We start from the raw sequence: 24,207 nt of genomic DNA on the forward strand, positions 1-24,207 counted from the left end.
GACTTTTTGTGTTTTAACTGAATATTTATTCTCTTCTCATGTATAGACATATGCAGTTCAATTTTAATTCTACTACACAAATTTATTTCCTACATACACTTTAATTTGTTCACTTTTGACTTTTCATATTCTTTGAGAATTAATAAATCCCACGTGGATATATGTCATAGTACTGAATATTTATTCTCTTATCATGTATACACGTGTGCACTCCTATTTTAATTCTTCGACACATATTTATTTCCTCCGTGCACTTTTACTTGTGTTGACTTTTCACGTTATTTAAGAATTAATAAATGAAGTACTCTTTATGTCCCATATTACTTGGCCACATTACTATACTTGACTTTTCACGTTCTTTAAGAATTAATAAAAATGAAGTACTCCCTTCGTCCATATTAACGTAGACATGTGTCATAGTACTTAATATTCAATTCCCTTCTCATGTATAGACGTATGCACTTTAAATTTAATTCTCCGACATATTTATTTCCTCCGTGCACTTTTACTTGTTCACTTTTGACTTTTCGTGTTCTAGCTAAATATTTATTCTCTTCTCATGTATAGACATATGCAGTTCAATTTTAATTCTCCTACACAAATTTATTTCTTCCATACACTTTAATTCGTTCACTTTTGACTTTTCACATTTTTTGAGAATTCATAAATCCCACGTGGATATATGCCATAGTACTAAATATTTATTCTCTTCTCATGTATACACGTGTGCACGTCTATTTTAATTCTCCGATACATATTTATTTTCTCCGTGCACTTTTACTTGTTCACTTTTGACTTTTCATGTTATTTAAGAATTAATAAATGAAGTGATCCTTTCGTCCCATATTACTTGGCCACATTACTATACTTAACTTTTCATGTTATTTAAGAATTAATAAATGAAGTGATCCTTTCGTCCCATATTACTTGGCGACATTACTATACTTAACTTTTCACGTTTTTTAAAAATTAATAAAAATGAAGTACTCCCTTCGTCCATAGTACTTGGCCACATTACTAAAAATATATGTCTAATTTTCTATTCTATATTTATCTTCCTTTCTATTTCTATTATCTCCGTTTTTCTTCTTTGTCAATACTTTAAACATGAGGAGAGGACGAACAATAGCAATGCAAACTTGTATCAAAAGTTATTTTAATGCTCCTACACACAACTTGTTCACTTTTAACTTTTAACTTTTCACGTTATTTGAAAATTAATAAATAAAGTATATATTATATCATAATATCCATACTTATTAGTATATAGTCTCAATAACCTTAGAAAATGATTTGAAAATGAATAATTAATGTGAAGGGTAAAATAAAAGAAGAATTTTTTTCCTTGATATGTTAACGTCGACAAGTAAAAGTAAAGGGAGGGAGTGACATTTATCCCCGTTTTCCTTCATTGTCAATACTTTACTTATTTACTCTCTGTTGCAGTCTCTGATTATTGTTTCTTTGCATTTATAAAATGTATTACTTTATATTTTCATTTCAGAATTAAAATTTCTTGATTAATCATATAACATATATCTTTCTAATTTTGATTTCTTTGTAACAATTAATATAAAAAATTATAATATATATTTTTAATTAATTTAATAAAAATATTTTAATCCAATATATACAACAAAATGGTTCTTGTGTTTGGATCTGAACAGTTACTTAATTGAAATGGATATTAACCCGTCGGTATACATATAAAATATTAAAGAATTTAAAAGAAAAAATTTAGAATCAAAATATTAATTTTCCCTCGTATTCTTACTAATTTTCTTTTACATCAATGAACAACTTTCATTGTCATGATAAAAAAGTCTGACTCTTTCTATCTCAAAGACTTTTAATTACAACTAAAGTGATGATACCTAAAATACATTATATATATATAACGACAATTAGAATGTTTTTACAAGTTATTTTTAAAATACAAACCATAAAGACTGACTAATTAAAGTGAATAGACATGTTCGATCCGTGCATCGCACATGCATAGTTTGCTAGTAATAAATAGTTAAATGAGAAATTTCCTTTAGGTCAAATATTTGGTAGTATTATAACATATACTATAAGATAAGTATGTTCGGGTGTTTAATTTAGACACGAGATCTTTTTTAGTTAATATTGGAATATATACCTTTAATACTCATAGTTGTTAGGTTAAGAAAAAGTTAAAAGATCCATTCAAAGATTCTTAATCATCGCAATGATTATAAATCACCTAAATATCTTTTTACTAGAAATTTCTCCACGAATATCTTCTCAAAAAGGTAATCCAAATGCAACTTTTTTTATTTTTTATAATTAATTTAGAACTTTTTCCAAACGTTAATATTCAAAACCTAAACAAAATCAAATCGAAATGTTATATTATAACGTATCAACTACAGTATTTTGGAAATGGAATATATGTAACACTACTGATTTATATGGAATGAATATTTTGAGAGTCCCAATAGAAAGCTAGATGCTAAATTACGTCTACATTAGAAGATGTTATAAAATGTTAATGATGCAGACAAAAGGCAAGCAAGTTGGTGGTTATCACTTACTTTTAATCAATGGCGTCCTACTTACTCACCTCAGATCGGAGGAATCAAATCCTTTCATTTTCGTAAAAGAAAGGTTCACTTTTAGAATATGAAGATTCTCTTTCTCGTACTAATAAACACTAATTTCACCAGTTTACCTTGATGAGGCACAATATAAACATTATTCAAAATTTAGTTTCTAGTATAATATATATATATTATAGATATAAATATATTTCTTGACTTGAGATAAATATCAAGAGCGAATAAATTTTTAATGTATAAATAATCTCAGCGAAACTTAACTAGAGATGGGGAGGAAATAAAATCTCCTGCTCACTCTCAAACTTATAAATGAAAGGAGTTAAAAGACATGTATAATATCATCTCTTAAGATCTATTATTTGAAGATTGCCATATTTTTTAAAGCTACGAAAGCCTATAATTAACATATGGAAAGTGAGGCAAATCAATAATGTATCCATTTTTTTGGTAAAGGCAGGGCAAAAACATTGTTTTTAACTAAACTAGGAAGATGCAATTAAAAATATAAGGGGTCGTTTGGCTTGCCGCTTGAGGACAATTTATGCGGGGATTAATTATACTGAGAGTAGCTGTATTGAGATTAGTTATGTTGGAGGTAGTTATTTTGGTATTATTTCTTATTGATTAATTAATTTGTTGTTAAAAAATAATATGCATTGCATAATTTTAAGAAGAAGTTATTTACAAAAATACCCTCCACATTATTTAGTAGCGAAATAGTTTGAGGGGCCTCGGGTGTAACTTTTATCATTTTCATTGTTCTATTCAGAGATAACTAATCCTGGTACTATTATTCCACCATATAAGAGATAACTTATTGCGATACTAATTCTAATCCCGGTATAATTTATTTCAAAATTAATAAACAAACAAAGAATAATAGAATACTAAATTTTAATTTCAGAATTATCCATGAAGCCATGTGATTTATATGTCCTTTTCATTAGAGTAGAAGCTAAAAATTGAGTAGTGAATGGAAATTCCACGTGAGGAAATAGTGTGTGCCAGACTGGAGCAATGAACAAGGCTCTTTATTGACTGGCGTATTTAAAGGACAAATTTGTAAATAGCGCCTAGACAAACCCGGGATTTCCCTAGTGTTAAGCAAAGAAGGAAACACTAGAGAGAGAAATATAAGAAGAGAGCAGAGAGGGAAAAGAGGAGAGAGAAGACTTATTTGGTGTTGCCTTTGCCTTTCGTTGTTGATCGAGCCTCTGCGCCGCTCCGGTGCTGAGTCTCATCGGATCCTTTCACTGTGATCCGATTTATTCTATCTTTGGAAAAACCCCTTAGTTTTACTCTTTTTATAACTTACTTTCAATTTTTATTGGTTGATCAATCTCTTTTTCTCCATTTAATAACTCTCTTCTTTTTGTAGAAAATTTTGATCGATCTGAATGTTTGTTTAGGTTTTTTCTAGGGAGGAATAATCAATCGATTTTTCAAGTATAGAGACTGATTTGAAAACCCTAATTTGGAGGCCGTCATATATAACGTTTGATATTTAGAACGAAACCCTAGTTTGAATGGCTACAGCTACTAACCCAACGCCGACATCGGCGCTTCATTCACTAAGGAATACTAACACCGATTCCGGCGCAGCCTCTCTCGGCAGCCCCCGGCGATCTCCGGCGGCGCGTGGCGCGTGGACTCAGATCGTTCGCGGCGGCGAATCAGAATCTCTGATTGCGGCAACCTCTTCTTCTCCTCCTCCTCCTCTTTCTCCTTCGTCTTCGTCGGAGCAGATCGTGAACTCCTCTAATGATCGCTCGCCTTCTAAAGTTGCTGGAAATACCTCTTCGTTTTCGCCTGAGGATGCTGTCGTAGAAGCACAGGTTGACAGCTCCGATAATAGTAGCAATGCTGCTAAGAAACCTGTGTGGAATAAACCGTCAAACGGTGCTGTTGAGGTTGTCAGTCCGGTAATGGGTGCTGTGTCTTGGCCTGCTCTTTCTGAGTCTACAAAGGCTTCCCCAAAAGCTGATTTACTCAAAGCTTTGCCGGAGGGATCAGATTCTTTATCACAGGTTATTCTCATTGCATGTAATTCCTAATAGTGTTTTTTTATATTGGTAAACTCCTACTAGTGTTTCTATGCCTGCTTTACCCTTGTTGGATGGTTGTTTCCCGCGGTTCATTATCGCACTGTATGGTGTTGTAACTCTGTTGTTATATAACCATGAAAAAACTCAATTTTTGTAACCACAGATTTGGTGGTTTTTGCGCAGTTACTTATTTCATTTACCCATTAAACCACAACAGACGATACAGCCTATCCAAACATTGTATACGATTCATCATGAAGCCATGGGTAACGACCATCCAACCAGAGTGTTAGTTTTATCCATCTATTAAGGTGTTGTTGATGCTTGTATGCTTGCTTTTAGTTTTATCATTCATTGAGGCGTTGTTGATGTTTGTATGCCTGCTTTTATTTTTATCATTTATTGAGGTGTTGTTGATGTTTACTCACCCTTGCACCTGAAGAAGTGTTCTTATATTTCAACAAGTGAATAGCTCATGATATTTGAAGAAGCTTACTTGTCTATATGTTCGCATATTATAGGGTGCAGGAATGACATTTCCACCTTCTCAAAAGCAAGTTAATCCTAATAATGCCAACACTAATTCAACTCCAAACCATGCTCCCACCCGGCAAAGGTCTATGAAGCGTGGTGGTGGTAATCAAAGCAATTATCCATCATCGAATGGTGGATTTCCCCAGCAGCAGCCACTACAGGGTTCAGTGGTGGAAATAACCCAGAATAATTCTGGGAAATCCGGTAATTCTGGTGCTGAGTCTACTTTGAGGGTCAACAATCATCGAGATGGAGGGCACCGGGGAGTATTTGGATCTCAATCCCCTGGTGGTAATGAGCATCAACAGCATCGGAGTTCTTATAGGAGGGGAAATGGTGGGCCGCATCCCCGAGGAGATGGCTCTTATCATCATGGTTATGGAGGCAGGCGTGATCAGGAGCGCGGTAATCAGGATTGGAACCCCAATAGAAGTTTTGGTAGCCGAGATGCCAACATGCAACCTCAGAGAGGTCCAACTAGGCCATTCTTTCGTGGCCCACCTCATACTTCTCCACATTTTATGCCACAACCCTTGCCTGTGCGGCCGCCTTTTGGGGCTCCCATGGTTTACCCCGGTGAGAGTGTTATAGTTGGTGTTCTTTTGTAGTTATACTAAATTTATTTATATGGCTCTGTACTTATACTTGAACCAATATGCAGAAGTTCCGCCTCCTGTTATTTATGTTCCAGGCCTACCCACAGATCCTCTCAGAATGCCTATGATTGCTCCTATGCCGCCTATGTTCTTTCATGTTCCAGATACCCAATTGTATTCTAAAATAGTGAGCCAGATAGATTATTATTTCAGGTAGGCGCTTCATTGTTCTGACTAAAAACAAAAACAATCTTCATTGGTCTCTTTCTTGTAATTGAATCTTTAGATGGTTGTTTAAACATTATCGGTAGGCTAAACTCTTTGGACCCTGTCCTTTGTTGCAGTAATGAAAATTTAATTAAGGATACATTCTTGCGGCAGAACATGGATGAACAAGGATGGGTTCCAGTTAATCTTATAGCAGGCTTCAAAAAAGTGAGTTAGTTGGAATTAAACTTCTCATCAATTGAATTATGTTGTTTTATGTTATTGTGTATATTATTTCATGATTATTCTTTTCCCATATAATTGGTAACTCGTAATGTTTACATAGCTCCTGGTAGATCACTGTCTCTTCTATGGCGGAGAACTCGTAATAAAAGCTGTATCTTGCAGTATTCTGTTCCTATAATTTCTGATGGAATTTGAATGTTAGATATTTCTAACGTTAGAAATCATTGCATATGTAAATCTCATATGGTTGTTGTGAGGCTTCTGTTTCACGATTGTTAACACTACCATGCAAAGAGCTAAACATAGTTTTGGTTTGGAATTTCTGGTCATCTGTCTGTTTACACCATTTATGCCCTTGCTGGTATGACAGACTACTAGAAGCCCAGGTAAGTTAGGCATTACGCAATCCCATTTGTGAAAAGTGGAAGGATTCCAGGTAATATGCGTGCTTAGACTGGTGAATATCTTTTGTTGGTGGTGACTGATGTTCTGTGTTGATGGTTGGACGATTTCTACGTTCTTTCCTCTTTCAGAAGCAGATTGTTTCTCCCCTCTTGTAATTGTCTTGGGCGGTCTCATTCCAGTCGCGAGGTTGGTGCATTCAACTGCAGAAGGAATCAAAAGACCCAAGGGCCAAGACTAGGGATGACACTTCTTGATTGCGGAAATTGCTTTGTACAGTGTCTCTGTAAATGAACTTCTAGATTTCGTCACTGGGTTGGATCATGGATTTATTGCGTTGAGAAAAAATGGTTAAAGAATGGAGTAATACTGAAAGTGATTCTGAAGGAAGGCTGATTGAACTCAAATGAGTATATTAAATAGTGTTCAGGCAATAAACTTAGTATGTCTTGACTATGGAACTGGAAGAATGAACGCTAATGGTATGGGGAAGAGGAGGCAATTTTAGTGGTAGTTGCTAATTTAAACTATGGAAGTGCCGTTGACAGGATTTCATCAAACTTATGGAAGAGTACAGATTGAGCCTATTTAAAAGGTGGTTTGCATATTTACTTATCAAAAAAAGGTTTATGGGGGGTTGGGGGTGGGTTTCCGGGGGGGGGGGGGGTCTACACATTTGGAATTTTTTACTTGATTGGATTGGAATAAGTTGAAAAATAAGTCATGGGTTGAAATATGATTTAGGAAACATGATAACTGCTTCGACAGGGTTCGTGATATAAGTCTGAAAACCTATTTTTCTTTAAAACTAGTTTGACTCTAAGCCTTGTTTTTGGGAGGGAATATTTATTTAGAGGCAGAGTTGAGACTTATGATGTCTTTAGCCTTCCCAGTGCTTCACCAATACTGATGTTGCCTTTAGTCTTCCCAATTTGAGCAAATATTGCACTGCAATGCGTGGTGTGCCTGTCATTTCCAGCACTTCTATTTGTGTTAGTTTCTATTATGCTCTAGGATTCAGCACTTTGTGTTTTTGAGAGTTAGGTGACATAAGATGGTGTTACCTCCTGAGATCTTGATCTTTTTTTGATCTATGGTAAAGCACTATAGATTTTCAGGTTTTGGAAGTAATCTTGTATGATTTGCCGGGAAGACTCTGGTTGTTTTCCATAGATGTAGTGCTATTTGCTGTGTGATGTTAGGAACTTGAAAGTCTGGGTTGATTAAGTTTTAATTCTTCCACTTCTCTGTTGCGAAATCTGGATGTGGTAACTTGGAACATATGGTTCGTTTGCCAGTGGTACTGATCTGCTGGAAGGAATTGGCATGGGTAGCTAGTTTAGCCGCATTTACATGCTTGAACATCTGTTTATCTTTGCTTATACTGTAAAACTACATTATTCTTTGCTTATGCTGTAAAACTACATTATTCTTTGCCATCTTTGCAGGTGATGCAGCTGACAGATAATTTACAGCTAATACTGGATGCTGTGCGTTCCTCAACAGTTGTAGAAGTGCAGGTATACCCTTATACATATGGTTGTCTATGTGGCTAAGAGGGTGTCTGGATTGGCTTTTTAAAAGTAAAAGCCATAAGTTGGGAATGCCCAACTTTTGGCTTTTGGCTTACTTTTTTACTTGCCTAAAAGTAAGTGCTTAAAAGCACTTTTATCTTTCCAAACACCACAAAAAGTAGAAAAGAGCTTAAAAACACTTAAAATAAGCTAATCCAAACACCCTCTAAGAACCTGGAAAATGCTTTTAAGATTCACGTAACACTGTAAAATTTCTCCAGTATTACTTGAAGTTGGCTTTGTTAGTCTGTGCAATGCATGTGACTAGTAATTATATGGAGAATTGGACCCTATGTAGGATGCTCTAGACTGATAGAGTTGCGTTTAAGTTAAGTGTATTTAAGCAGTTTTGCTTCAAGGTCCCTGCTCTATCGAAGTATCCTGGAACTTTTTTTTTTTTTTTTAACGGGATTTAAGTGTCTTTCTTTCTTGCCTCGCAGGGAGAAAAGATAAGGCGAAGAAATGATTGGATGAATTGGGCCATGCCGCCATCAGTTCAGTATTCAACTGTGTCAAGTCCTCTGTCTCATAAAAAATCTAGTACTGATTCACTTGCAGAACATTTCCAAAGTGTTGTATTTGATGAGAAGACAGAGCAATTCACATATCATAGTAGATCATCTTCTGCCGAATTAAGTAGCTCATCTAAACAGTCTGACAATGAGATTGGTGAACAAGCTGTTGCTCAGCGTGGGCGGCCAATGCCATTTGGAAATCCAACTAATTGAAAATCAACTTCATTTCATGGCGAAGAAAGGAAGCACGTGGTTGGTGAATATTGTGCTTTATTATGGAAACGAGTTTGGTCTTTACCAATGCTGATGGACAAAGCATGAAGGAAATAGAAGGAAGCACCTAAAAGGGTCAGGAAAAAGAGAATATTGAAATAAAACATACTGGATAAAAGAATCATGTTGACTTTTAAGCTGGCAGCTTGAGTTTGTTTGGGATGTATATTTTTTTTGGGATAAAGTATCTTTTACTATCATATTATGTTGGTCGTGTGTCGTGGTGGTTACCTTAGAACCATGGGGAATTTTGATTCTATACTTCCCCATTAGCCCCTATGCTGTTTGATTTTATTATCTTAAGATTTGGGGCTAAATCTCCTAGCTTGCAAAGGAGGTAAGCTTACAGAAAGAAGTGCATGTTGCTAGCTTCTCATTTTAATGACTTAAAAAAAGTCTGGTATTGTTGTTTTGTGCTGCAATGCTGTGGAGACTGCAGTAGCGCCCTTTGACATGTGACTATGGTGTTATATCTGGTACCTTTTCTTTTATAGCCCTAAAGACCATCTTTTTAAGTATGCCTTCTTGTTGACCTTGCTGGGAACATAATAGGGATCTGTAGTCGACTGATATATTTGGTTCTGTTTGAATTCTGATGAGCTATATAACTTCTGTGCTTTTGGTGCTCTGTTTCATTAGTATTTGTATAATTCATGATTACCTGGTATGATGCAACATTACTTTACCTCTTAGATCATCTGGGTAGCGCTTTGAAAAGAACCTAAAGTAGCATCCACATTCTGACATCCATAACCTGTCTTGATCACTTCATTGCGTTGTGGCTTGCTTCTCTATTAATTAAAGCCTAAGTGAGGGAAGACGACCTCTAAGAACATTGTGATGGGAGAAATGGGTGCGGAGATCAAAGAAGCTATGAAAAGGTCCAAATATGCCATCTAATTATTGAAAATAGCTCATTTATGCCACTCGTCAATAGTTTGGCTCATTAATCCCATCGAACTATCAGAAATGATTCATTTATGTCACTCATCAATAGTTTGATTCATTTATGTCATCATCCGTTATCAAAATGACTTATTCATGTTATTTTTTATTAAGGTTGGTTTTATAATTTTAGATATGATACGTGGTCTCCAATTAGACGTCTACGTCGTTTAATTAAATCAACCCAATTTTGAATCTCAAATAAATAGGAATTTTTACTTGATGTAGCTTCTTTTAAGAGGTAATTATTAATAATAACTACCTTTTAATTTATTTATATTTAGTAGCTACAATGATTTTGTAAATTACCATTCGTAGCTACATCAAAATACATCAAGTTGGAGTGGTTTAACCCAGGGTCGAACCCAGCTAGCAACATTACTTTTCTTATATATTTTTCCTAGCTTTCTCCTTATATTTTGAGTGTATTTAAGTATATCTCGTCATATGTATCATCAAATTGGAGTGGTTGAAGTGGTTATTGGGTGTGGCTCTGCTCCTTACCACCCAGGTTTGAACCCAGCCAACAACAATATTTTTTTTACATATTTTTCCTAAGTTCTTCTCTTTGTATTTGAGTGTATTTTTCGTCATATGCATTTGACTCATATTGTATCTCATATGTATATGAGCCGAATACATATGAGATGAGTGTATTTGGCCAAGTCAAATACATTAGCTACGAATTGTAATTTGGCAAATGGTAGTTACGTATAGTAAGAGCCTCATATAAGGTAGTTATATCTGTAAGTTTGCCTACCCGTACACCCGATCCACATAAATCAGTCAAACTATTGATGAGTGACATAAATGAGTCATTTCCGATAGTTCGATGACATAAATAAGTCAAACTATTGATCAGTGACATAAATGAGCCATTTTCGATAATTCGATAGCATATTTGAGCCTTTTTCGAAGAAACTATAAAGAGAAATTGCTGCTGCAAGGGGACGAGCAATCGTTAGTCGAAGGTACAAATCTTACAGGAGTAAGAGGTTGTCTGCTTAAAAGGATAAAAGTGTTTTGGAGTTTGGTTGATAGGTTTGTCACGGATTGTATTGCAATTTACTACCTATATAGAAGCAACAGTTGAACTCTTTGTTTAACCCTGGTCAAGGGCATAATAGGATTTCACGTTAGACTTTGCATCATCAGCTTATACATCTAATCTCTTGATATTGTACTTTTCCTCTAGCAGTCATAAAAACAAAATCTTTATGAAAATTACCACATCTGTCCTTGGTATTAACCAGCTGTTCCAAGGGTATTTCAGACATTTAACCTTTTTTGTGTGCTGCAGACTTTTGTACTTAATGAATAAAAGGTAAAACACCTTGATTTAATTAGCTTAAAGAGGCTCAACTTTCTTCACAATTTCTCTTTGGCCTTGCGTTGGAGTTCTCTGGAGTCGGGGCCAAAACTCAATTAGCCGCAGTTTTCAAAAGATGGGGACAAAACTTGGGGCCCACAGAATTATCTAGGTCTCTTCATTGGACTCTTGATTTTGGAAGGAGGCTACTTGTGTCAAAATAGCCGAGAATGAAATATTTTATTGGCTAGAAAAAATAAATTACTGTAGCTTCGTTGTAAACTTTTTTTATTGTTTGACTATTTAATCCCTCTTCTTGAGCGTGATTAGAGCTCATCTTAACTTTATCTGTAGAAAATATTGTAATTATGTGGTTCTGTTCACGGTGTACATTGCAATCATTAATATTTCAATTGAACAATTGGAGGCATCTTTTTGTTATTTGTGTTTAATCGATTTTGTTGGATTAGTTTCTACGAAACTCCACGACTGAAGTTGATCACTAAATTGAATTTACAATTCAAAAAGAAGTTTAATTATTTAAAATGAACTTAGCAACTGGCTAGGGACTTGATGTTGGATGAAGCGCCGTGATTTTTTTATTTTATTTGTGCAATTATCATCACTGCTCCCACTAATTTGTTATGGAGTTTCATATAGGTATCATAATGTGAAATAATAATAAAGTTTTAAAAGAGATATCACGAATTAAATAATGATAGAAAATTTAAATTTAAACTCAAAGATAATGTCAATTGAAACCTCCTGATTGTGTCCTATAATTCGAATAAGCTTACAAATATTTTTATAAATGAACCTTTTAGATTGTGTCCTGGAGTTTCAAACTTATACCGTTGAAACTCTAGGATACTGTCATAGAGTTACGTAAAAAATATAGAGTTCGAACTTATAAAAGTAAACTCAAATTTCAGAGTTTAAACTGATAAACATTTCACAATTTTTATTTTAAATTTAACCTGCACATCTTAATTTTTTTTTGGAGTTTAATCTGAGCCACGCCAATTTCAACTCCAGAAATATTTTCTGGAGCCCGGATATTTTAAGTGGCATAAAAAAAATTAGATTTTTCGTGTCTTAATCTAGAAATATGATTGTTTAAATGATAGTCCTCATTAAAAGTTGCTAAAACTTAACTAATTGTCATAACTAAAGGTTGATTAACGGTTCACAAAGTGACTATTTGCCCATGTCAAGCACGGGCTATCCCTGACTAGTGTTAAGATAAAGCTAAATTTGTCGAAGGGGGTCCATGACTTAAAAATTTAAGGTTTTATTTGCTACTAAATATTTAAGTATTTCAGAGAACGTTTAACAGAAGAATTCAAAATACTCTAGTAGAGGTACTTCAAGATAGGCAGAATTTTACTGTCATTTAGTGCTGATATTTGTCTTTTCCGATGAGCTGTATCTTCTGAGAAATTGGCACTTAGTTCAATGACTTTAATAATATACTACTCCAGTTAACAATACTCCTAGTAGCTTTATAACTTTGAATTAACCCATCAACTTTTCTGTTTCACGCTTTTCCTTTCCGAGGAGAAAGGGAAAAGTTAAAGGAAAAGCCCAAAGCATTAGCGAAATTTTTGTATGACTCAATTATTTAAGTGTCGTTTGGTAGGTAGTTAAAATTATCCCAAAATTATAATTTTGGGATTAATTTATTCTATTTTTTGGGATTATTTTATCCCATTTTTCAAATGGAATAAAATAATCCTAATTTTAGTGGGATAAAGTGAGATATCCCACACTTGGAATTATGCTTCATTTTGTACTGTGTTTGATAGGAGGTATAAATTTATCCCAGAATAAATTTATACATCCTACCAAACACAGTATAAAAAATTAATGTTGGGATATCCCAACCTATACCGTGCACCAAACGACCCCAAGTGTCTCTCAACTTAACCTCTCTTGCTTTAAGTTACCATTGTCGGGACAATAAGAAAACCAACAATAATCTTTGTTATTCTACCTTTTTTCCTTCTAATGTCAATATATGTGTGAGAGAGTTTGTGAGACAGCAGATGCTTAGATCAACGGATGAGGTTTTAGATGATCTTCAAACAAAGATCTTTCAAATTTTGTTTAAGTGGAAGAATAAGCAATAATCCTACTTTTGTATATTTCGTGCTTGTATGGATAAAAAGATACTATTGCTTATTTGAGTAATAAAAACAAACACACACCAAAAAAAAAAAAAATGTAAATCGCATCTAGGGGGAGTTCTGTCGTCCTCTGCAAAGGGTGAACAAGAAACTTCTCTTTTTTCTCTTTTACTTAACTGGCAGAAAATGATTCCTCGATCTTCAAGTATTGTAGAGTAGTACTATCTACCAATTAGAATCTTGGAGATAATAGATTGCAAAGACAAGATGAATATACAATAGAAAGTGTAATCTCTCCTTATTTGAATGTAAAAACTATGTTTTGTGTAAAACTGTAGTCGAAGCAATATTCGAAGCAAATCAATTATATGCACTTCCGGTGATATTTCCGAATTTTTATTGATAAGCGGCAAGTGACAGGTGAAATATGGAGAAAATAATGCCATAGTTGTGGTAATAATAAGTAAATATAATCTTTACAAATGCTAAAAGATAGTACCATTGAGAAAAAGAAGTAAACACAATATATTAACGTTGACTCGTTATCCACTTCATAATTCAACTAGAAGCGCGGTTATATCAAAAAATTAACTATGATAGAAGAATTAATGTTAAAACTATAATGAGAAAATAATATCTAATTAATTAGATGTTCTATTAGAGAGAAATATTTTTTTCCTTCTTGATGTAACTTGAAAATAATCAAATAAAACAAACAAACGGAAAAGAGAGAGAGCAAGACAACTTAAAGGGTCATAGTCTTGAGATAGCTCATGCAACAAAATTTCCTAACATACATTACTCTAATGTATCAGTCCGAATTAAAAATTCATGCCTCATCCATTGTATTTATAAGATAAAAGTACATCTTGTATAAAGTAAGTGAAAGATACAAACAATGAAATTTCATTTTCTATAAAGATTATTTCAGTTATATATAACTGGATTTGACCTTCCCTCTATACTAATTTTGGCAATTATAGAATACAAAGACAATTAGATCCCCCCCCCCCCCCCCCCCCTATATATTCAAGCTTCATATACCATGACCACACGTATGACACCATCACTTTCATTATAACTTGAATAAAACAATTTAACATTACCAAGAAAAATATGGTAATGGACCATGATCTTTCCTATATAAATTAGACAACAAATGATATAATAACTGAAACATGACGCACTAATGGATTAAAAAAAAAGAAATTAATTTTAAAAGCCAAAACAGAAAAAATGAAGATCACATGATCCGCCAACGACATTGAGAGAGGGTGCAATAGAGGATTTTTTTTTATTATTTTACAGTAGAGACATTTATAGTAGTACAAAGAAATAACAAAAGGAATTTAATTAAATTTTAGCTTACACTGTTCCCTTTAGATTGGACGGCAGATATAATCTCATGCCTTCATATAATAGTAGTATAAGATATATTTGACTGATATTATGAACACCTGCAAATAAATGGCAAAATTCCATTCGAAGTGGACCTTGCTGGAGTAGTAGTAACATCTTTGATAGTTGGTCTTTATTTACAGGGTATTAGGGAACATTATCACTCAATACAACTTCAAGACAAATGATTACCATTCTTGATAGAATTTTAAGACAAATAAACTATGATAAAGAAACTCCCGTTTATCTAACTGTTGATTTTCCTTTACAATTTTTCATTGTCTTTCTTTGTTACGACAATAAATCAAAGAAATGATAACAAATAAAAGCAAAAAAATAAATAAAGATAAACCTGTTTCTTAACCAAAGAGAGGTGCCACACCACCTAACTTATGCCTGTTCAGATTGAACTTGGACACGTACACTCCACCTTGTTTATCAAAAAATCTATCTTAGCTAAATTTTCTCAATTTTCATATCATGTCATAGTCTCAAACTCCTCTCTAAATAATTATGAACTTCTAAAATTTAAAATAATATAAAATGAAGAATTTGAAACCAGTCATTTAAATTGTCCAGAAAAAAAAAATTTATAACCGTACCTTAATATAGATCCTTTCACAATTCAGCTCCATATATTTTGACGAAGAAATGGTTCTAACCATCATAAGAAAAAAAAAAGTTATTGCACGAGAAGCTACTTCAGAGTTTTGGTAAAAGTGTATAGTCTTTTATGGTAATGAAAACAATCACCAGCAAACTAGCTGGAATTTGTATTTCCCTCTTTGTTTGGACCTTAGGCTCTGTTTGGAAAGCCACCTAGTAATTGGAATTGGTGTAATTACTACCCTAGTAATTACACAGTCTAGTAATTACACAGTATTGTAATTATAATGACCTGTTTGTTTGTCATAATGTAATTACACTGTAATTACAAGCGTGTTGTTTGGTTGAACAAGTGTAATTATAAAGTTAGTTTAATTTAAAAATAAAATTTAACTATAAAAAATTAAAAATTAATATTTAAAAAATATGTGCCTCTATAAATGATATTAAATTAGCTATTTAATGACACATTGTTCGTTGAAACTATGTTAATTAATAATCATATATTTGTAACTAATATTATAAAAAATAGTTGATATATAATTTCAAATTAATAATATTTTTATTTTAATTGATTAGAAAACTTAAAAGCATACTTGTTTTGTGAGAACATCATGAGATTTGATGTTTTGAAAAAAAAAAAATATTTATAAATATAATGTCACAATATTATTCAAATGTTTAACAAAAATTCTATCAATAAGTGAAAATTAAACAACAAGCAATGTGAAATAACAAGTCAATAGTACTAAAGCAAATAAATTAAAATCGAAAATATAACCTAAATTCAAAATCCAAAAGATTTTTTTTTAACATAATACTCTTATGTCAAATTCCAACATTACATAAGTAAGTTCCAACGTAATATAGGTAAATACTCCTATAATTTAAAAGAAAGAGAAAATATAAGTCTATAACCACATTCACAACGAAATGATTATGCTAATAACGTCACTCATTATATACCAAGGTTTTTAATGACTCATTCTTTCTAATATTAAGAGATGTAGTTTCAAAAAATTAGAATAATAATATGATTATACTAAATGAATAAAATAAAAAAATAAAAAATACGAGCAATTACATGGAACCACAAGAAGTAAATGTTGGGAATGAGAAGAAAGGAAATGAAATATAAATAATATAAAAAGAAAAATATATTTTTAAAAAATAAAATAATTAAAAAGTAAAAAAAAATTAAAAAAATTAATAGAAATTAAAAAAATAAATTAGAAAAGCAAATAAAAATAAATTAGAAAAACAAAGAAATTAAAATAAAATAAAAAATAAATTAAATAATATAAATTAAAAAATAAAGAAATAAAATAAAAAAGAAATAAACTAAAAAGTAACCCTGTAATTACAGGGTGTAATTACACTCAATTCTCACCCCTCCCCCTTGAGAATTGGAGAGTGTAATTACACCCTGTCAATTACACTCAATTCCCACCTAACTGTGTAATTACCTGCTCAAACAAACAGGCCAAACTGTGTAATTACACCCAATTACATTCAATTCCAATTACCTGGGTGACTTTCCAAAAAGGCCCTTAGTGTCCCTCTGTATTCATTTGTTCCAACTACCTCTTTCTTTCTAAAAAAAAAAAAGAAAAGAATTGTTTTTATTACATAGGGTAGGGGTAGAGCTATCAAAACGGGTCAACCCAGCCCAAGCCTCGCTGACCAAGAAATTTGATGCCTTAAAATGGCCGGCCCAACCTAGCCTTAGAAGGGCCGCGGGCTAGCCCTCCAATTTTATCAATCTTTTTTTTTTTATTATAAAAAAAATTCTTTCCTCTTTATATTCAAATCAAATAAGTAAGTAAGTAGGGATTTAGTAGCTCAGTTGGTTGGTTACCTGAACTTTCATCTTGTTGGTGAGGGTTCGAATCCTAACATTGTAATCCCCTACCCCTACCCCCTTTGTAATAATTTTTTTTTATAAAAAGAAACTATAAGTATGTCGATTTGTTAATATTTTTAACATATGATTATATGAAAATACATAATTCTACGACAACTTATAACTTATTCAATATCAACTACATTTGAATTCGTTTGTGATAAGCTTGTCTTAATGAACATTTTCATCTTCGTCTATATTCATATTCAAATTTAATTAGTTTAATATTATCAAATAATTATATTTCAAAATCAATTAGATGATTCACATATTTAATATATAACCTCTTTGAATTTTGGTAATATCGTGCAACCAATTTCAAGTAGCAACATCCAACAAGTGTTTGGATATTTTCATGATGGATGCAACTTTTATACTTAGTTATTAGGTAGTTTAGTAGTATGGATTTAACGCTAAATGAATAGTGTATTATAAGATACTAAAACTTATTCGGTAATCATTATTTTAAATTTTGAAAATTAAATCGCAATCATAAATGCAACTTTTATACTTGGTGATTAGGATTTAACGCAATGAATAAAATAATGTGTAAGATACTAAGACGTATTAGTTAATCACTATTCCTAGTTTTTACTTTTCACAATTATTTATTATTTTCAATTTAAATTAAATAGCCTTAGGCCCACGGGTCGGCCTCGTTCCAGCCTCAAGTGCCTGCGGGCTGACTTGGGTTGGGCTTATAAACCTCAGTGTTAAACGGGCTTGAAAAATCTTGACCCAACCCTTGGCCAGTGGCGGGCTGGGTTGGCTGGCCTTAAGGGCCAAGCACAGTTTGACAGCTCTAGGTAGGGGGAAGGAGAAATGAGAAAGGGATTACAACGTTGGGATTCGAACCCTTACCAACAAGATGAAAATTCATATAGTTAACTAACTGAGCTATTAGATTCCTACCACCCCTTTCTTTCTAAAATTGAGTTGGCTGGTTATTTGTGCATACTACGTGCCTAGTCCTTATAAAAAAAAAAAAGTAAAGTAAGTGGTTACCACATAGGAGTGTGAAGCGATAAATGTAATTTTTCTATGTTTAACTAAAACTTTTCACTTTTGAAGGTGCCGTTAGATAGATGAGATTATTTCATTTTTTATTAGGTGTTGTTTGGACATGTGATTTCAAATAATAATTTCGAGATCACTTATTGAATAAAACTTCAGCATAATTCACCTCGAAGGTAGAACTTCAACTTCAAATTTACTATTTTAAATTGTAAAATTTACTTGGCATAGCTTACATTATTACCTATTTATGGAACATAACTAAACTTTACAATAATTATATTTAGTAGCTAAAATATAACATATTTACTTCCTATAGCTACCACTTTTTTACCACTCATCTGATAACTTTCCACACCCCTAAATTTAAGCAAAAAAAAAAAAAAAACGTCCCTCTCTCCTATCCCCTTAAATACACGCCATTATGCCCAATATCCCTTAATTTCCTCCAATTTCAAATCCGTTTTACAATAGTTCAACTTCGTTGTTTATCTCTAATTAACTACTCATTAATTTCACTCATAATTCAAATCTAATTCTAAAAAAAGGTCAGATTCTATACTGATTTTTATGTTTTCACTGTGTATTTAACCTATCTTTTTGGGGTTTTTTTTTGTTTATTTTTTTTGTTTGAATCAGCAATGCAACTCTAAATAATTAATTATCACTGTTTGTTCTTGGCTGTTTTTTCTTAGATTCAAGTGAAATGGCTAAGAAAGCTTCTACTCCGATGAGGACTAGAGGTATAGAACCCGAATTTTCAATTCCTAATTTTTTTTTTGGGGAATTTCTCAACATGAAACTGCCATTGCAGGCTCTTATGCTGAGAACCGTTCAAAAAAAATTAACGATCCTAGACGTTCTGCTGATTATGTTGATTCGAAGAGTAAACAACAAGAAAAGGTGAAAAAAGTTTCTCAAATGGAGAAACAAAATAAGAGAAAGGTTGATAACAATGTTGCTAATGTTAAGGGCAAAAAAATTGCTAAAACCAAACATAATGTCGATGAGGATGATGATGGAGAGGTATATTTATGTTGTAGTTTCAGTATATTTAGTTCGTTTGTATCTTTTAGTTCAGTTATTACAGATCTGTGACTTAACCAGATCTATATTTTTTATGCATTTTAAGTATATTTTGTATTGTTATTTTTTTCACATGTTTCTTCAGTTAATTCGTTTTTATTGTTTTTCACCATAACTGTAATTTTTGAGATTTTTAAGTATATTTGTGTATATTTTGTTGGCAGTTATTATAGATATGTAATTTACATATTTAGTCAATATATGTCATTATATTTTTAGTATGTTCATATATATTGTTGAATTACATTATATTTTTTTCATTGTCAATCACTGTTTTGTTGTATATTTGTATATATTTTTGGTTGATCCCTTTTTTACCTGATTATGTTCACTGTATTTTGTCAATCATATGTGTTTTTTGGCATGTTGTTTCAGGTATCTAAATTTTTGGTTACCAAACACCCTGCTGTGGCACCAAGATATGTGTAGATACACGAATGTTAATGTAATGCAAGATATTAGAGGCAAACTAACAGACACACAGAAGGATATGTTCAGGAATACTTGTTTTGGTAAATATTTCAGAATGCAGCAATTGGATGTACAAGCACAGATTTTTTGGTGCTTTATGGTCAAAGAACTCAGGGGCAACACATATAGGTGCTTTACAATTGAAATAAATGGTAAAGTTCTACGTTTCGGCCTTAGAGAACTTGCACTGATCACTGGGTTAGATTGTGTCTCTGATGAAAACGGTTTTGTTTATGATAACTCACAACCGAATAGGCTTATGGTTGAATATTTTGGTAGAAATAATGAGAACCAACTGCCAGTTAAAAGACACGAGCTTATTGAGTGTTTCAACAAGACAGTTTGGGTTGATAGAGGGGAGGACGCAGTCAAGATGGAAATATTGTATTTCATAAATACGTGGCTACATTGTGGTGAGTCAAATTCGACAAACATACCAAGGATCCATTTTGATATTGTAGAGGACGGGAGATATAATGAGTATCCTTGGGGTAAAGAGTCGTTTAGAGAGTTGGTTGTAAGCATCGGGAAGAAATATGTTGGTTTTAAGAGATATTATAGGTTTCATGGGTTGCCACTTGCTATGCAAGTCTGGTTGTATGAATGTTGCTCAAAAGTCCCGTCCACCGTTGCAGTTAATACGGGGAATTTAGTTCCTAGAATTTTGAACTGGCAGACTACGGAAGAAAAACCAAAATTCAAGATATTGATGGATGGCATGTTTAGAGACGACAAAAACCCGATAAACCAGATTTTTAACAAACTGAACAATTATATTTGTTCGTGTCCTTATCCATTTAACTGTTTTCATATGTTTGTTTTTCATAGTATATTTTGATTATATTTTGACCAACTGTAATCAAATGCCTTTAATACTTGATATATGTATTAAAACTGCTTCATTCTTCATCGGGAAAAGGGTAAAAAATGCTCTCTACTTCGGAGAAAAAGGCTAAGAGCCCGTTTGCCTTAGATTATAAGTTGCTGAAAATATTTTATAAGCTGTTTTAGAGCCCGTTTGGATGGGCTTATGCCTATAAGCTGAAAACAGCTTATAAGCTGCTTTAGATAAGCTAATTTAAATGGGCCCAATTATTTTTTTGAGCTTATTTTAAGCACAAAATGACTTTAAGCTGACCAACCAAACACTCAAAAAAGCTGAAAACAGCTTATAAGCAACTTATAAGCGAATCCAAACGGGCTCTTAAGTTTTTTTAAGCGTTTGACTGGTCAGATTATAAGTCATTTTGTGCTTAAAATAAGCCCAAAAAAATAAGTTGGGGTAGTCCATTTTTTTTTTTTTTGGGCTTATAAGTTGTTTTCAGCTTATAAAATGTTTTTTTTAAGCTAAGTCAAATGGGCCCTAAAAATATTCTCCGTTATAGATTTGAATGAAAAATACCCCTCCCATCATTAAAGTTTTTAAATATACCTCTGTCTTAACGGAAATTCCTAAATCTCCCAAAATAACCCGATTTCACTTTTAAACCCGCTCCATTTAAATCCGACTCAACTAAATAAAAAACGCATATGAGTTCAACTTGTTCTCGAGTCCTACATCTGGAACCACAAGGCACATGAGCGGGTAACTCATATACGTTTTTTATTTAGTTGGGTCAGGTTTAAATAGAGCAGTTAAAAATAAAATCGGGATATGTTGAAAATTTTCGTTAAGATAAGGATATATATTTGAAAACTTTAATATCGAGAGACGTATTTTTTAACCAAATTTATAATGATATTTTTAACCTTTTTCCCAAAATAAAGGGACATTTTTTACTCTTTTCCCTTCTTCATCCTCCTTTTTCCACTTTTTTAAACACCAAAAACCAAATGCATATGTGTCAGCCTAGTTATCCCAAGTTGGTGCTTTTTAAGGTGACTTTTTGAGGAAACGGTACAATCTCACCGCCGAAGCGTCACATAATTGGGCGCCTGGATCATCGTACGTGCTATTCCGACATGACAACACAAAACAGACATTACCATTTTATGACTTCTCTATTCTCTCCTCCATCAACATTAATCCCCAAAGGATGCTTCGTTTTGAGGAGATTTGTGTATACTAGGAGATTTGTGTATACTAGAAAGAAGTAATAGAAGATAAAAGAGATCATTCTATAAATTCCTTTGTCTCAGATTTCTCTTTTTTTCTCCCCGGTTCTCTGTTTCTCCAAGAATCTAGTAGTGTGGTCATCAAGTAGTGACAACAGGGGACTTTCAAATTCTTATAAATCATCATCATCATCATCATTAATATTTACATCTTCTTCATCTCATTCCCCATTTTCTCCAAGACTTAGAACCATGGAAGAAGTGTGGAAAGACATTAATCTTTCTTCTCTTCATGACCACAGTACTAATTACTCTAGAGACCATGATCATCATAATCATCGTCAAGCTGCTAATTTTGGTGGGATGATTTTACAAGATTTCTTGGCTAGACCCTTTGCTCATTCACCCTCACCAGCAGCAACAGCCTCCCCTATTCCAGCAAATCCAACTACTACTACTATGCTGAATTTGAACTCTGTTCCAGACCTTCATTTCTTTGCTAATAACAACTTAGACCCTTTAAGGAAAAACACAATCTTGCACCAACCAACTAGTATGATTTCTCAAGTTCCATTTGAGGCCTTGGCTTCGGTGAATGCTAGTGGAAGAAAGAGGGCTGTCACTGAAACAGAGAACAATTCTACTGGGGGCAGCAGAAATAAGAGGATGATCAAGAACCGTGAGTCTGCTGCTAGATCAAGAGCTAGAAAGCAGGAAAGTATTAGCACTTTCTTAATCGTTGTTTTAAAAATGTTTTCTTGTTGTCTTGTCGTTTTTTTAGCAATAAACTATGTTTGTTAAACTAAAGATGGTCACTGCCCTTTTTGCCAAAATAATAAAAACTGAAAAGGACAATACATAAAATAGTAAAAACTATGTTTGGTATGATACACGTAAATAAATCAAGCTAGCTATTGTCACACTTTGCTGCTTCTGTCTGTTCCTTCTATGTTCTTGTTTTGGACAATATGCTGAGTCTCCTCTGTTTCTTGATTTTCCCATTGATGTTCTCCATAACTTGCAAGGGGCGGAGCTAGAGCTTCACTTACAATTTTGGCTCGGCCTCTCTATTTTTAAAAATTTACTTAATATGTATAAGTACTTAATTTATTAAGAACACGGTAAGTTGCATTTTCTAGAATGCAGAATTCATAAATTTAAAATTATAGCTCCGCTGCAGGCTTATCTGAATGAGTTGGAGGTGGAAGTAGCCCATTTAGTGGAAGAGAATGCCAGGCTCAAGAAGCAGCAGCAACAGGTCCTTTCTTTTACCATTTTTTTGCTTTTTCATTGTGAAGATTTATTCGGCTCATAACTACTTCCACTTTTTCAAAATATTTGTGGCATTTTTCATTTACAGCCCTATTAAGAAGGTAGCATTTTGGCTATTTTATTCTCTTAACATATTTCATCATGGTCTTTCTCCTCAATAAATATTTATTCTATTGGTAATGAAATCTTTTAAATGTTGGTACGTGAACTCATAAAATTAGCCCACTGATGTAATTAATACAAGGATAAAATAAAAAAAATTACTTAATTTTATTTTGGGTAAATAAAATAACAAATATTTTGAGACTAGTATTTTTAGTGAGAGCGATGAATATTTTGAGACGGAAAGAGTAATGATTTCCTTAATTAGAAAAAATTAAGGATATAAATGACTCTATCATTTTAATGGTGTTTTCTTAATTTGGCCAGTTACACTTAGCTGCAGCTGCTCAAGTTCCCAAAAAGAACTCTCTGTATCGGTCGTCAACTGCCCCATTTTGAGAAATCTCAGAGGAAAGCTTGAGAAAAAGGTGTAATAGTAAATTTTAGAAGATTTATCAAGTGCTGCTACTACTACTACTATTTCTGTAACTCTTCCCATTTGTCCTTTTTGTTTGTAATATGAACTGAGTACTGTTGTTTGGTGGTGGCCGTGTGGGCCGATGAATATTTATCACTAGCTAGCCCCCCCCCAAAAGAAAGGAAAATAGGCTTGTGATTTAAGGAAAGTGTAGGGCAATATCAAATAGGAAGACGGTTTAGTCTTTTATGGTAATGAAAACAATCACCAGCAAACTAGCTGCAATTTGTATTTCCCTCTTTGTTTGGACCTTAGGGTCTGTTTGGAAAGCCACCTCGTAATTGGAATTGGTGTAATTACTACCCTAGTAATTACACAGCCTAGTAATTACACTGTATTATAATTACAATGACTTGTTTGTTTGTCATAATGTAATTACAGTGTACTAATGAGTTTAATGCACATTAATCACATTAACATAATTAAGAGAGTTAATGAAATGACTTTTAACCTTTTTTAACATATCAC

General features: G+C 33.1%; 2 protein-coding genes across 2 annotated transcripts; both read left to right on the forward strand.

The window, feature by feature from the left end:
• The first annotated feature begins 3,660 nt into the window (after positions 1 to 3,660).
• Positions 3,661 to 9,492, forward strand: LOC132623298 (la-related protein 1C-like). The gene is made up of 6 exons (XM_060338031.1): positions 3,661 to 4,609; positions 5,149 to 5,737; positions 5,823 to 5,970; positions 6,102 to 6,192; positions 8,061 to 8,132; positions 8,627 to 9,492. The coding sequence occupies exons 1-6, from the start codon at positions 4,109 to 4,111 to the stop codon at positions 8,912 to 8,914; spliced, it is 1,689 nt and encodes a 562-aa protein (XP_060194014.1). The 5' UTR covers positions 3,661 to 4,108; the 3' UTR covers positions 8,915 to 9,492.
• A 10,317-nt stretch (positions 9,493 to 19,809) lies between these two features.
• LOC132624638 (protein FD-like) lies at positions 19,810 to 24,005 on the forward strand. Its single transcript, XM_060339386.1, has 4 exons — positions 19,810 to 20,421; positions 21,972 to 22,605; positions 23,057 to 23,145; positions 23,589 to 24,005. The coding sequence occupies exons 1-4, from the start codon at positions 19,810 to 19,812 to the stop codon at positions 23,658 to 23,660; spliced, it is 1,407 nt and encodes a 468-aa protein (XP_060195369.1). The 3' UTR covers positions 23,661 to 24,005.
• The last annotated feature ends 202 nt before the right edge of the window (positions 24,006 to 24,207 follow it).

The sequence above is a fragment of the Lycium barbarum genome, chromosome 12 (genome assembly GCF_019175385.1).
Source record: "Lycium barbarum isolate Lr01 chromosome 12, ASM1917538v2, whole genome shotgun sequence".
Lineage (NCBI taxonomy): Eukaryota > Viridiplantae > Streptophyta > Magnoliopsida > Solanales > Solanaceae > Lycium > Lycium barbarum.

What these genes read in the sequence shown, in the direction of transcription:
- LOC132624638 (XM_060339386.1), top strand. Translation starts at nt 19,810, where the DNA reads ATGCAAGATATTAGAGGCAAACTAACAGACACACAGAAGGATATGTTC. An exon ending in AAGAGCTAGAAAGCAGGAAA is followed by an intron (nt 22,606 to 23,056) that starts GTATTAGCACTT and finishes TTAAAATTATAG; the next exon opens with CTCCGCTGCAGGCTTATCTG. An exon ending in TCAAGAAGCAGCAGCAACAG is followed by an intron (nt 23,146 to 23,588) that starts GTCCTTTCTTTT and finishes TAATTTGGCCAG; the next exon opens with TTACACTTAGCTGCAGCTGC.
- LOC132623298 (XM_060338031.1), top strand. Translation starts at nt 4,109, where the DNA reads ATGGCTACAGCTACTAACCCAACGCCGACATCGGCGCTTCATTCACTA. An exon ending in CAGATAGATTATTATTTCAG is followed by an intron (nt 5,971 to 6,101) that starts GTAGGCGCTTCA and finishes CCTTTGTTGCAG; the next exon opens with TAATGAAAATTTAATTAAGG. An exon ending in TTATAGCAGGCTTCAAAAAA is followed by an intron (nt 6,193 to 8,060) that starts GTGAGTTAGTTG and finishes CCATCTTTGCAG; the next exon opens with GTGATGCAGCTGACAGATAA.